Here is a 13,988-nt window from a genome sequence, read left to right as displayed (position 1 = left end):
TGTTCTTAAGCAATAAAACTCAATTCAAATTCATCTTGATCTGTGTTCATTAGTTTTCTGTATTAGTTCTTCGTTGTTATCTTGAAGAAACTTCTTTGCGAACTACATTGGCGTCGTCCGTGTTTCAAGGATCAAGAAAGATCATTCTTTTCTTGGTTTTTGGGGTTCGAATCTAATGATTAAGGGGTGTTGAAGGAGTTTTGAGAGGATCAGCAAAGAATAGTAAATTTGTTTAGGGATATATTCGGTTTCATATCAAGATGCCTCCTAAACGAGCGACAGCAAGTAAAACATTAATGGTTACTGAAGCAAGCACATCTCAAGCAGCATCTAAGAATGCAAAAAGAAGAACTAGAAGATCGGCGAGTAGACTGGTGGAAGAAGTGGATGAGATACGAGAGGAAGAAGTGTCTTTGAAAGATTTGTTAAGAAGGATGAATGAGTTGGAAAAACAAAATCAGATGTTAATGGTTGAGAATAAAGCGGTTAGGGAAGAAAATGAGAGGCGTGTTGAAGACGCTGTGTATGATAAGGATGGCGAGGAGTCGAGCTCAGGCACCCCAGTGGTAAGAAAGAGCCACATCGAGGAGGTGAGAAGAAGTCATCCTGAAGAAGTATAATCTGTAACGAAAGTGACACCGAAAGTGGGGCAAGAGGAAGAAGTCAAAACACCAATCACGAAGGAAATGGTGCAAGAAATGATGCAGAAGCAGTTTGGAGATCAGTTGCTGGAGAAAGTCTCAGCCTTAATACGAAAGCTCGCAGAAGATGTGAGTAGAAATCCATTGAAAAATGAGATAGAAAGGGCATCGTTACCTCCAAAGTTCAAGAATCCAAAATTCAGTTAGTACGAGGGGGCCACTGATCCCATGGACCATCTTTTTAGTTATCGACATCAGTTCTCGATATATATATCAGGGTACCGAGTACTGGGATACGGTACTATGTCGATTATTTTCTTTTAGCCTAAAAGGCAAAGCACTGAAATGGTTTTGTACTATGCCTGAGGGATCCATTTCATGCTTTCGTGAAATTGAAGAAAGGTTTCTCACCAATTATGGTCACCAGAGGGTGAAGCCAAAGCAGGTGTCGGCCTTATTTCAGTTGAAGCAAGTGAAGAAGAAATCATTGAAAGATTTCTTGACAAGGTTTAAGGCTGAAACGCAGTCGGTGGAAAGATTGGATGAATCAGAAATGACAGCTGTCATAGCTTTTTAAGCAGGGGTAATACCATGATCTTATATGCATAAGTATCTGTTGAGGAAAGAGGTTAAAACAGTGCAAGAATTGTATGATAAGGTTGATAGAGATATCATAGTAGAGGAGGGGTTGAGAACAGCCACTGCGCATGCGGTATTACAAGTCACCGATGCAGGGAAAAAAGATAAGGATAATAATGATCGATAATAAAAGATCTCAGGAGCATTATACAAACTGAGATAATCAGCCACAACAGCGAAGAAAGCATGAGAGAACATTGAAAGAGGAACTCGATCCCAGTAACTTCATAGCTCTTAATTCTACGCCGGAAGATATCCTGCGGAGGATAGCAAAGGAAGATTTTGAGGTTTGGCCGAAATACACTATCAGAGAAATGAAGGGCAAGCCTTATTGTCAATTTCATAAGATTGAGAACTATGAGACTAATAGGTGTCTCCAATTATTAAAAGAGATAGACAGGCTCATGAAAGATGGGAAGTTGAGAGAATTTCGTGCTGATGTTAGACCTGCAGAAACAGCGACCATACGGGAGAAGCCACTGGGGGTAATAAACATGATTTATAAAGGGGAAATTCCCCAGAAAAAGATTCTTCGAGATAAGATTAGAAAGATATCGACAGTGAAAGAGGTGCTCGAGGTCAATGTCGAGCCAATTCCGGTGAATCAGCAGTTGGTGTCAGCTAGCATTCCTGGGGTAATCATGTTCGTGCCAAACAACCTGTCAAAGGTAATGTTACCGCATGATAATGCTTTATTAATCACCTTGCTTATTTCGGGATATGATGTACAGAAGATATTAGTGGACTGTGGTAGTTCAGTAATTAAATATTCTGTTTTGGAAAGCATTTAAAGGAATTAGGCTAGATGATTCTCATTTGAAACCACCAAAGTTCAATTTATATGGTTTCAATGAAACTTCTACAAAACCCACTGGCGAAATAAAATTGCCAGTTAGAGCTGGACCTCAAACAGTGATGACAAAATTCGTGGTTGTCACACCCCAAATTTCCAGAAAAATTTAAAACTGATATTCAATCATCTGGAAACCCAGGGTGAAACAAAACCCACTAACATATTATCAACCACAATATTTAAAATCTAATATTAAATTAAAACTGAAAGAACAACGCTTCATTTACAAATAAAATTTTTACTAACCAACTCTATTACCTTTGTTTCAATTCAAAACTATACACTTTCGAAAAACTTAAACCAGAAGACTCCAAGAGCAAATCCAAGTCACGTGTCTTCATCCTTTAAACTCGACTCCACCATCTATGTTCCTAAGAACACACCCACGCCAAAAAACACAAAGAAATGGGTTGAAGAAATTGAATTTCTTTGGTATGAGTAGACTAACAACAAAAATATATATAATAATATTTCAAATGAATAAATATAACATTACAAACAATTTCAACTTGGAAGACAATATAGTTCCGTTTTCCAAAAACGGCGTGTAGTTTCTTCCCAAGTAAGATTTCACCCCCAACATACAAATTCCAAGAATCTCATATAATATTACTCGTCATTCCCACTTTCCAAAATAACTCACAATACAATACCACTTACATTTCATTTATTAACTGCACATATGATAACCTAATTAAATATGAGTTTGGTATACCTTACCTTTAAGCCAACACGTCGTCTTAGGGTAGGATATTTACGTCCCTGCAGAAAAGATTAATAGATCCTACCCTCCTGCAAAACAGAGTTAGACATCACAATAAATTGATTTATCTCAGCCAGTCAAAATTCTATTCATGACCCAACCTCATTTAAGACATTGAAGTTTAATTGATATAACCCGATTAGTCCGTATCTTTGAGGAATACCACTTATCATAATACCTATATCAATGATAGTCATTCATATGACATCATTACGTCATCATAAAGTTTTCGTGCATAACCATAGATCTCGGACTATCACAAGTCATTAATATTTTCGTAATAACATATCAAGTTATAGTCATTTCACAAATACATAGAAATTACAATCATTTACTAATATTATTCACCGTCACATTTCATATCCATAACATCACACAATTCATATACTTTTACTTTAGTATCTCGCCTACTTATGAGAACGAGGAAAAGTCACAACCAAGGAGTACATTCATCCCTTGTGAGTATCAACTCATACAAACCACGTAAACATTTATCATAAGAAATCATATACATCATATGCAATAACTCCATCACACGTAAAATCAATATTTTACTTTGCTTATTACTTATCTCGTTGACTCATTTATTCAAAGACACGTTTCAACCTTTAGTTCCTACTCCACGATTTGCACTACACACATTTGCCAAATCACACATATCCGTCGCCTCACTCACACCGAAAGTACCACTACAAGACATACGCCCCAAGCGGGATATCGCCTCCGTGAAACATACTTTCATCTTGTAAACTCAGAACTTGTGAGTCATGTACCATCTCGGGCTTTCCATACACAAAATCACAAAGCCTCTTTTGGGCATAACAAAATATCAGTCATTCATGGCACATTCAATGAATACCTTGGGTCATTCCCCGCCACATTCAAGGAATACCCATCATAACACTAACGGGCCATTCATGGCACATTCAATAAATGCCCCGAGTCATTCGAGTCACATTCAAGGAATACCCAAACCTACATTCCGTACATTCAAGGAATACGACCAACCCAAGGCTTAATACCTTAGTTCCTCTATGGGGCCCAAACGATTGGGTCATTCATGGCACATTCAATGAATACCCATCTATCACATGACATCACAAGTCATAAACATTTCTTTTCATTACCAAATCGAGTGGAGAGTTCTAAAGATGTGGGCTTACACATTAAAACATTATTATCACTTATAGTTATACTAGCATTACTCATGTCAAAATAGACCACACATGCAAAGAGTCACTTTTTGGCGTCAAGGCAAATCAAGCACTTAAATATCATTAAATGTAAAGCGGACTTATAATCAAACAAATACAATTTATATAACCATACTCATATATACAATATCGTAAACAAATAGTTCATTAGCCCAAATTCAAGTCCACACACACTAATGTCTAAAACATATCCACATATACTAAAGTCTATATTCATATACAACTTCTATCTCCCACATATATATTTATGTAGTCTCAAAACAACAAGTAATTTCGAACATAATCACATAGTTATCACACAAACTAATATATATATTATAGAGATATAGTGTAGTGGTCGCACTTTTGCTCAAAGTCGCTTAATGTATCCAAATATTTCAAGATTGGAATCAAGCGCTTCGTAGTTCTTATCACCACATAATCAATGCTAAGGTTTTTCCTACATTCATCCAAATGACATGTAACTTAATTATTTAGAAACTAAGGTATTTAGATATACTTTTTCATGTAGAACTCAAGTCCCAACCTTAGCCCATCTAAAAGAAAATTTAGGTTGAAAACGGTCAAAATCCTAATTTCAAAGAAATTGGATTTTCGACGGGATATCTTTCGAATGGAACAACTCTTTCCATTGGGTATCCAAACGATCGAAGCTTTTTTGTTGCAAAAAGCCGACGCATTTAACTTACTTTCTCTTGTTTAACAAAAATACCCAATCATCAAGGTCAAATCTTTTTTAGATAAATGACAACCAAAGTTATACAATATCCGACAGTATTTTATTACTATATATATATCCATATAAACAAACATATGAAAAACTGGAAAAGTCAACATTCAAAGTCAACGGTCAACAGTCAAAGTCAACAGTCAACGGTCAAAGGTCAACACCTCATGGTCAAGGTCAAACTCAACATGTCATGGTCAAGGTCAAACTGTCCTAGTCAAAGTCAAACTGTCCAAGTCAAAGTCAAAGGTGAAAGTCAACCGTCCATGGTCAAAGGTTAAAGTCAACGGTCGATGGTCAAAGTCAAACTGTCCTAGTCAAAGTCAAATTGTCCAAGTCAAAGTCAAACTGTCCTAGTCAAAGTCAAACTGTCCAAGTCAAAGTCAAAGGTGAAAGTCAACCGTCCATGGTCAAAGGTCAAAGTCAACGGTCGATGGTCAAAGTCAAACCGTTCTAGTCAAAGTCAAACCGGCGTTTAAGGTGTTTGAGGTTCAGAGTCATAGCCATGGTTCATGGCTAAGGTCAAAGTCAATCAACGGTCGATGGTCAAAGTCCACTTATTTATTCTACGACCCTATTGGATCTATATTAAATTATATGGATTTGGTCCAAGAATATTAAAACCGCCCAAAACAGGTTAAGGGGTTCGGGTCCCAAAAATACAAATGAAACGGGCCATAGACTAATATTAGAACGGGTCCCAAAACTTAAGTTAAACCTGGTCAAAAAAAAAAAAAAATACAAATGGGTTCGCCCCAAAAATTTAATCAAACCGCCCAACAAAAACAAAGGAAACTGGGCCATAGACTAATTGGAAAAAGGCCCTAAACAAAACCAACTAAAATCGGGCCCAAAATCAACCAATAGAGTTTTGGCCCAACCTAAAACTTAATATTAGATTTCGGCCCACATAAAATAATCTAAACCGGCCCAAACAAACAGCTAAGGCCCAAGCCCAAATCGGCTTGTTACTGTTCATCTTCTTCACCCATCAGCCACCACCAAAACCGACCGGCCACCACCTCTCACACAACCACCAATCTAACCAAGCGGTTTTACTCCCCATAACAACCCATACAACTTTAAAGAAACCGAAAATCACAAATCCTTAAATCCAACATCGCCAGAACTAGATCTGGAACTAATTTCGGCCTCCATTAATGGCTTCCCCCAAGCTTCCAACAGCACCATTAGCATCCCCCACACCCACACGACCCTACCCCATCAATCAATCAATACAAAACACAACACTCACAATCCCCATCCTTTTATTGGCGATTTAAGCGCCATTAACGCCATTTGTTGAAGCGGAAAGCTTCACACCACCCCCCAAGCTCTCCACAAAGACCACACACGACCCCCATCATCATCAAACCCCAAACCAAATAAAACCAACCCAAGAACGAAACCAAACCGTTCACAACAACGAAATCCCAAAACCCCAATCCCTCATTATCACAAGAACGCCATTTCGCGTCCTTGAAGTTTCAAGCAACCCGAAACTCCCCACTACCACCGAGTTCAACATACATCCACAACCCATTAAACTCTAACATCACAAGATATAACAAAAAGCGAGTTTAAACAAGACCATCGGGACGATTTGTCCTCGTGGGTTTGGCGACGCCATTGACGTCTGTCGAGATTCAACAGTTTAATAAAAATCCGATATTGAACAGAGTTTATTAAATACAACCCGCACAACGTCGAATAAAACAGGATAATGAACAGTATCTTAGGCAGTATACCCCGATATACGTAAACTAAAAATCCGGTGAAATAGCAAAATAGCTACTCACCTGTCTGAACAGCTCGACCAATTCCTCCGAGCCTGAATCGTCGCGCTCCATCTCTCCAAAGCAAAACAGTTTCTCTCTGCCTCCATTTTTAATATATTATATTATCTTCTGAACCCTATTTTCTAGAAAAAGTGTTTATATACTTGGGTCCAAACCCAAGCCCAACACGCACTTCGGCCCAAAACCGGCCCACGTATCCCGAGTCCAATCCGACGAATTTTTAAAATAAATAATTAAATTAATTAATTAAATAGAAAAATACGTATAAAAAAACACGGGGTGTTATAGTGGTCATCAAGCACCAGTCCGATCACAATGCCATATTGGGAAGGAAATGGATACACAAAATGTGTGCTGTACCCAGTACATTTTACCAAGTCATCCGATTCCCAACCGCATATGGATTGCATGAGATTAGGGGTGATCAGTATGAGTCAGAAAAGTATAATTTTGTCACTGTTAAGGGGATGATGAAGGAGAAGAACCAAGACACTGGGGGCGTCTTGGAAAGCTCTAACTAGCAGTTACAGAAAGCTTTGCCTGTCGACACCAATATGCAGATACATGAGCAGGTAAAGTTCACTCAAGAGCTGAAGCAACATGAAGAACCACCTTGGACAAATATCGTCAACCCGATATTCCAGCCCAAATATGGAGCTGATTGGACAAAGCTATAAGTGCAACACTATATAAAGACTGGAAAAGGAGAAAGTGATTCGTTCTGATTTCATAAAAAGAAAATCTATAAACTAGAGCATAGGAGAGAGAAAGAGAGAAAGAGAGAAAATTGTAAACTCCATTGTTCTTAAGCAATAAAACTCAATTCAAATTCATCTTGATCTGTGTTCATTAGTTTTCTGTATTAGTTCTTCGTTGTTATCTTTAAGAAACTTCTTTGCGAACTACACATTATATGCTCATTTTTCAGTTTAATCAGCTACTTAAGCTAAAACTCATCCTTAGCCGCTGTTGTTCATGTATATATTTTTTAGAAAAAACTGTGAGATTCGCTCCTTGACTAAAATGCGAAAAATTAATGTTTGAATCGTGAAATATGTTTGTTACCATTTATATCCTTTGAAGCTTAAGGTACGATGTTTCTGGTGGTTCAGGAACCCAGGGTGATTGTTCTAGAGCCTACGGACTCAAGGATGTTTCTTAGTTGGGCAGCCAAACAGGGTTGAAAACCTTCGTTTGTAGAGTTAAATGTGGTCCAGGGATCCATAAGAACCTGGATTTAGAGTTTAGAAATTAAATGTTACTTTAATTGGCTGGCTAGTTACGAATCACAAGGTCTTTAATAATTGCAAATCTTAAATGCAATTATTTAATTCTTCGTAAATATCAGAGAGCTGAACAGAAAATTGTCATATCGGTCAGAAATTGGAAGCAGCTGATCATTTTTGGATATTATGAAGGCAGACTGGAAGTTGCGAGGCAATCATAATCCATAACTATTAATGAAAATGATTTACATATCAGCTTCAACCTTTCTCAATGTATCAAAGGAGAAATTATTGAGTTATTGATAAGAAAAACAACAGGATATTCAATGCCAATACTTGGCTAAAAGAAGTCCCACTAATGGAACAAAACTATATAAAGACGCAATAGGAGTAAAAAAGGAGTCATAATTGCTTAGGCACATTGGAAACCAGATGGGAGCTTCTTTCCGCAGGTGTTGAGAATCAAGCTGAGGGATATTGGGACATTTAGATTGATACCCAGTATGTTTGCTTTGATAGCAGTGCATAAGCACAAAGCTGCTTCAAGGTCAGCAAGTCCTTGGATGAGGGTGCAGCAAGGGCTGTTCGCAGGAGTACCTACCTCAACACCGATCAATCCACCAAGCAAGTTGGCACAAACACCTAGCTTTAGCGCATCCCTTGGGCATGTACCCGCGGTAGGTGTAGGTGGAGTTCTAGGAGTCGGAGTAGGAGTTGAAGGCGTTGGCGTTGGTGTAGGCGGAGTTTTAGGAATCGGAGTAGGAGTTGAAGGCGTTGGCGTTGGCTTAGGTGTAGGTGGAGTTTTAGGAATCGGAGTAGGAGTTGAAGGCGTTGGCGTTGGCTTAGGTGTAGGTGGAGTTCTAGGAGTCGGAGTATGCTTTGGAGGACATGGAGGTGGCTTTGGCTTAGGAGGAGGGTTAGTGCAAGGGCAGCTTGTTGCAGTGACTAGGGAAAAGAAGAGGAGGTTGAGTGCGAGGAAAAGAGCTACTGCTGCATGGCTTTTGGAACCCATCTCCTATTAACTGTTTGTAGTATACTTTTAGTAGGACTCGGGATGAGAGGTGCTTGAGTGATATAATGAGTAATGAGTGAGGGTGCCTATTTATAGGGATTTAAGGAGATCGAGTGACTTGTTTGAATTTGATATAAGATTAGCAGTAAAATCATGTGTGAATAGAATTTCTCTAATGTCAAGCTAAATGGCCATGGATTTAGCTGGACAAGATGTGATGCATGCTCCTATATTTGGATATATGTGGGGTGGGGATCATGTATCGACAATCTGCAATCTTCCCATCACAAGGATTTTCGTATATATATAGCTTAAAAGTCTTTAATTAAACCTTTTTTTTTTTTTTTTTGATAAGCAAGTAGGCCGGGTTGGAGAGGTCCCTTGCCTCCTGTCATAGTGTCATTAATAGTAAAGAGCTGGAGCTGCGTTAATTAAACTTGTGTGGTCTTTTTATTGATAGATCCAAGTTCCAACTTGTTCAGTCAAATACTCAAATCTACTCACTTGGTTTTACTTACTTTGCATATGAAGTACAAACTGATGAGTGGGCAAGTGAAATTGGAAGGAAGTTAATGGACTGAAATACGAACAATTATGGGCTGATCAGTTAACTCTAACTTTAGCTGTTTTCAGTTGATAATTGAGGAAAGAAGTTAATGGAGTTAACCCTATTATCTTTAGTTGATAACCAACATAAGCTATATGTTGTTCAGTATACTGCTTGTCTGCTTTGTAGTTTTAATTTTTCACACCAACTTGCTCAAATCAATTCAGTGGTTTTATTACCTGTTCATTTAACCGGATATCATTTTATGCATTAGACCATTGCAGTATCCCAATATTAGCTATTAGACTTGCGCAATCTATGGTTGATCGAGACGACAGTATCTTCCTGGACTTAGACGTACGACTTTAATTTCTTGTTAGGGAAAAATTAAACAGTAGACTTCATATGGCAGTCAGCCAATGTAACCCCCACTCTTACGTCTTCAACTGACTTTTCCATTTTCCTGTTCTTTATTTTGTTTGATATATAAAAGATATTTTGTCCTCAATGAAGAATTTCATAATACGTGCTAAGACAGCCAGAATGTTGATAATTTCATATGGAATTCCATATCGTTTTGCTTCCTTGCATGAGCGCAAATTTTCCACCTTCCCCGGCACTATTCAGTCTCACACTTTCACTACAATGCTAGAGTCAGTCGACACCATATATATCCTAACTTTCACGCGTTTACCTTTACGGATTTGTGGAGATGTAATTAGAAGTAACTAAATCAATTTTTAACTCTGAAGACCTGTTTAACTAATTTGTGCAACTTTGCCAACTTTGCCGTATGTAGTAATAAGGCTAAGCCGCTAAGGTTAGCCTCTTGGAATTTTCATTGTCCTAGTAAAATATGGTTGTGATTTGTGTCTGGGGGTGGAATGGAAGGCTCGGTAACGAAAGTACTTTTCCAATTATAATGCGTGCCTACGTAACTCCATAAGCAATGGATTGCTTGATTAAGTTACATTTAATTGAGATGTGATTATTCTCTTAAGTTCTAAGAAAAGTAAATTAACAACAACAATGCATGCTGACAATAGGGACTAAAGCTTGCAGTTTTTGCGTTTAATCTCCATGGTTGATACATAACCAGCATAAAAAACCCCTCATTACGTACCAACCCATAAAAACCCCCTATTTTTTTAAAATACCCAAACTGACTAAAATATCCCCCACATAAAACCCTAGATCTAAAACTTATCTTCTCTCTTTCTTCTCGCCGCATTCTCAAACCCTAGATATTTTGCAAAAATGACAAAATAATCGAAAAATAAGAGAGAAACACTCACCAAAACAAAAAAATCGAAAGTTTTCATCTCACAAACAAAAAGAAAAGCAACTACTGATAAAAAGACCAAATCGAAGGTAAAAATCATATATATATATATTTTTAATTTCGTTTGTAAATAAACGAAATCTAAGGTGAGAATCATATTTTAAGTTGTCTGAAATTGATATTAGTTGACACTCTGTAGTTGGTATGAAGTTCACACTCTGTAGTTGATATGAAGATTTGAATTTGTATCATATTTACATAGCCTGTGCAAATTTGAATGTAAATTCATACTTCTATGTGAATATAAATTTACATATGTATGCCTGCTTTCATCAGTACTGTTTTGGTTACAATAATAACTATGTAAATTTACATTTTCGTATGTTTACTTGCATAGCTGAATTTGCTGTGTAAATTTGTATTTTCATATATGTGAAAGTAAATTTTGAAATGTCAGTTTAATAGACTTATTTATTATTTTCCCCTTTATTGCAACAGGAGGTAAAACCTACTAGCTCTACCAAGGTGTTTTGTTATACTGTTTTGTCAATGCTAGCACTTTTTCAAGAGTTCAAATGAAGAATTAGAGATGTTCATATCACCAAGACGAAAGAAACTCTTTTTGGACAAATTTTTTATAGTTTTTGTTGAAAGACATTGGAGAGACTGAGTTGAATGGGGAGGAAGAGGCAAAGAAAGAATATCATAAAATGATGTGTTGTGTTTTATTGGTGGTCTGGTGGATCACTTTGGAATACTAATTTTGTTTGAATTAAGGACGTAAATCTTTGATCTTTTATGTAATGTCAGTTTGTCTTTGAATTCTGAATGTAACTTTTGAATACTAATTTTGTTTGAATTCTTGATCTTTGAATTCTGGATGTAATGGAAAAAATGAGCCTGATACCTTTGTCAAATTTTCATAGCCATGTCAGAAAAAAGTTTATCAGAATTCATATTTGCATATGTAAGTTCAGATTTGCATAAACTGTCGCCTGTTAAATGACAAAAAAAAAACGTTTGTGAGAATCCATGTGTATATGTAAATTCATATTTTCATATATGTATTCATATTTACATAACTTGTGTCACCTGCCAGATGTCAGAAAAAATGTATATGAAATTTTATATTTGCATATGTAAATTCATATTTGCATATGAAAATATGAATTTTCGTTGCATAGCCTGTGTCACCTTTCAGAACTCAGATGTTAGAAAAAACGTCTATGAAAATGCAGTGATATTGCTATGTAGTTTTAAGTTTGCATAATACAAGGTCATCACATACAAAAAAAATGCGAGGGTTTGAGCATTTGGTTTGAGTGAAAGTTGTATGATTACAATGGTAATTCATGAGTCGTATTTGTTATTCATCTTTGTGGAAATAAATGTAGTCCAATATAAAAAAGAAAATGTTATTGTAAACCGTACTTTTTTCATTTTTTCAATAGCCATTATCCATCTTGAACAAAAAGAACTCCTACATCACATCTTCTGCGGGTTAAAATTTTCATAGGTTAATCTTTTGTGTAATTAAGATTTTCATAGCATACGTCTGATATTAGAATTGTTTTTTTTAGTAATCTACTACGAAAATCTAAATTTTTATATGTAAATACAATTTTGCATAGGTTAAAACAACTATGAAAATTCAATGTGCCTACGATCAAAACAATGTGCCTAGATGAAAAAAGTAAACGACAGTGTTCATTTTCAAGCTGAGAGCGTTCATTTTCTAGACACTGCCTTGTCTGTAGTTTCACATACAACTGTTTTTTAAGCTCTCTCCAAAACCTTTCTTTCCTTTGCTTGAATGCAAGTAACTCAAAACCCTGTCCTTCTCTAATCTCAAACACTCCTCAACCTTCAAAATATACAGTTCACAATAATCTTCTTCAATCCACTTATTCCCCTTGATGCAATAATAAGTAGAAGTATCATCAAGCAACGCTGCTTCAAAGTCATTTTCATAACAATACATTCCCCCCATCCCCATTTCAACAAAAACATCCAACACATCCTTCAACAATGCTCGATCAATCAGCTCCCCCTCTCGCTCACGGTTAATTAAACAAATTACAACATCTTTAACACTGACTTTGACTTTTTCAAACACCAAATCTTGGAAGCAAAGTAGCCCAACAGTTTTAAGTGGCTCTAATTTCATCCTAGTAACAAAAAAACGATCTAGGTAATGGAAAAAAGGTATAATCCAATTTAAGGATTTGATTTAATGAAAAGGGTAGAATGGGAAATAGAAAATTTCGGGGGATAAGAATTAGACCGCAAATTGCTCATAATCTGGAAAACATGGAGATTAATTAGGAAGGTGTAAATAATAGGGAGGTTATATGGGTATGTTCGTGAGGGAGGAGTTTACATATAACCGGATTGGATTGAGGGGGTTGAGGCCCATTTCTTGCTAAAGCTTGGTAGCATGTCAAACCACACTTCCTGATGCGAATAGAAGATGTAGGCTGCAACGTACTACAGATGTAGGTTGCAACGTACTACAAACAAGTTTAGTAGCTCCTAGAAATCCATTTCAAAGGCCTAATATATAAAGTGTATTATTTTCTTTTTGTTTCTCCCTCTCTGTACGTTTTTCCAATTTTAACCAAATTATCCATTAACAAAAAAAAAAGGGGGATGATACATGCCTACAGTTCTATGAATAGTTTTATTATGTAGCTCCTCACATCCTAATCCTAATTTTTTGTGTTATTAGTAAAAATGACAACAATTTTTCTCTTAGGATTGTGTATATGTTATCATTTACTCACTCAAATCAATCCACTCGTGCACATATCTATTACTTTCAATGTAATTTACCCAGTTTTAAATATGTCTGACACTTTAATCCAACTGTAAAGGAGCATTTTAGTTCACCTTTACATACAAGGGAAGGAGGAGAATGGGATTGAATTTGGGAAAGACCAAGTTCGTTGATGAGCGAACTGCCTACGTATCTATCTCTCGATTTTGGGGGGAGAGAAGAATCAAGTCTGGCGTAGTTCATATGAGAGGTATTTATAGATGGTGAAAGTGAATCTTAACCCAACACGTGTAAAGATCAACATAAATGTAGGGTGGAGATTTAGAAGGTGTGTCAGAACTGTGGTGGTAGGCACGCTGTAATGATGGGGATTAGTAGCAGGGGTTAGTAGCTTATGGACGCGAGCAGTGGTTTGTGTAAATGTAGCTTTGGTAATGATTGCTTCTAGAAGATAGGCTGAGTCATGATATAGAACGATCTGCGTGGTGATGCGATCTGTTATGGAGCGA

General features: G+C 36.8%; 1 protein-coding gene and 2 pseudogenes across 2 annotated transcripts; 1 reads left to right on the top strand and 2 right to left on the bottom strand.

Annotated features, from left to right (window-relative positions):
- The first annotated feature begins 1,594 nt into the window (after positions 1-1,594).
- On the top strand, positions 1,595-2,071 carry LOC147515049 (uncharacterized). The gene has a single exon (XM_086592778.1). The coding sequence runs from the start codon at positions 1,595-1,597 to the stop codon at positions 2,069-2,071; it is 477 nt and encodes a 158-aa protein (XP_086448904.1).
- A 5,995-nt stretch (positions 2,072-8,066) lies between these two features.
- Positions 8,067-8,949, bottom strand: LOC147515048 (14 kDa proline-rich protein DC2.15 pseudogene; annotated as a pseudogene). Its single transcript, XR_015209783.1, has one exon. The product of XR_015209783.1 is annotated as a 14 kDa proline-rich protein DC2.15 pseudogene (transcript).
- Positions 8,950-12,462: 3,513 nt separating this feature from the next.
- Positions 12,463-12,870, bottom strand: LOC147515047 (putative cullin-like protein 2 pseudogene; annotated as a pseudogene).
- Positions 12,871-13,988: the final 1,118 nt, after the last annotated feature.

The sequence above is a fragment of the Coptis chinensis genome, chromosome 2, assembly GCF_015680905.1.
Source record: "Coptis chinensis isolate HL-2020 chromosome 2, ASM1568090v1, whole genome shotgun sequence".
Lineage (NCBI taxonomy): Eukaryota > Viridiplantae > Streptophyta > Magnoliopsida > Ranunculales > Ranunculaceae > Coptis > Coptis chinensis.
Note: the sequence above shows the minus strand (reverse complement) of the source record. Positions and strands in the feature narration are given on the sequence as shown.

Bases quoted from the DNA above. Each gene is read 5' to 3' on its own strand.
- LOC147515049 (XM_086592778.1), top strand. From the start codon at position 1,595: ATGAAGGGCAAGCCTTATTGTCAATTTCATAAGATTGAGAACTATGAG.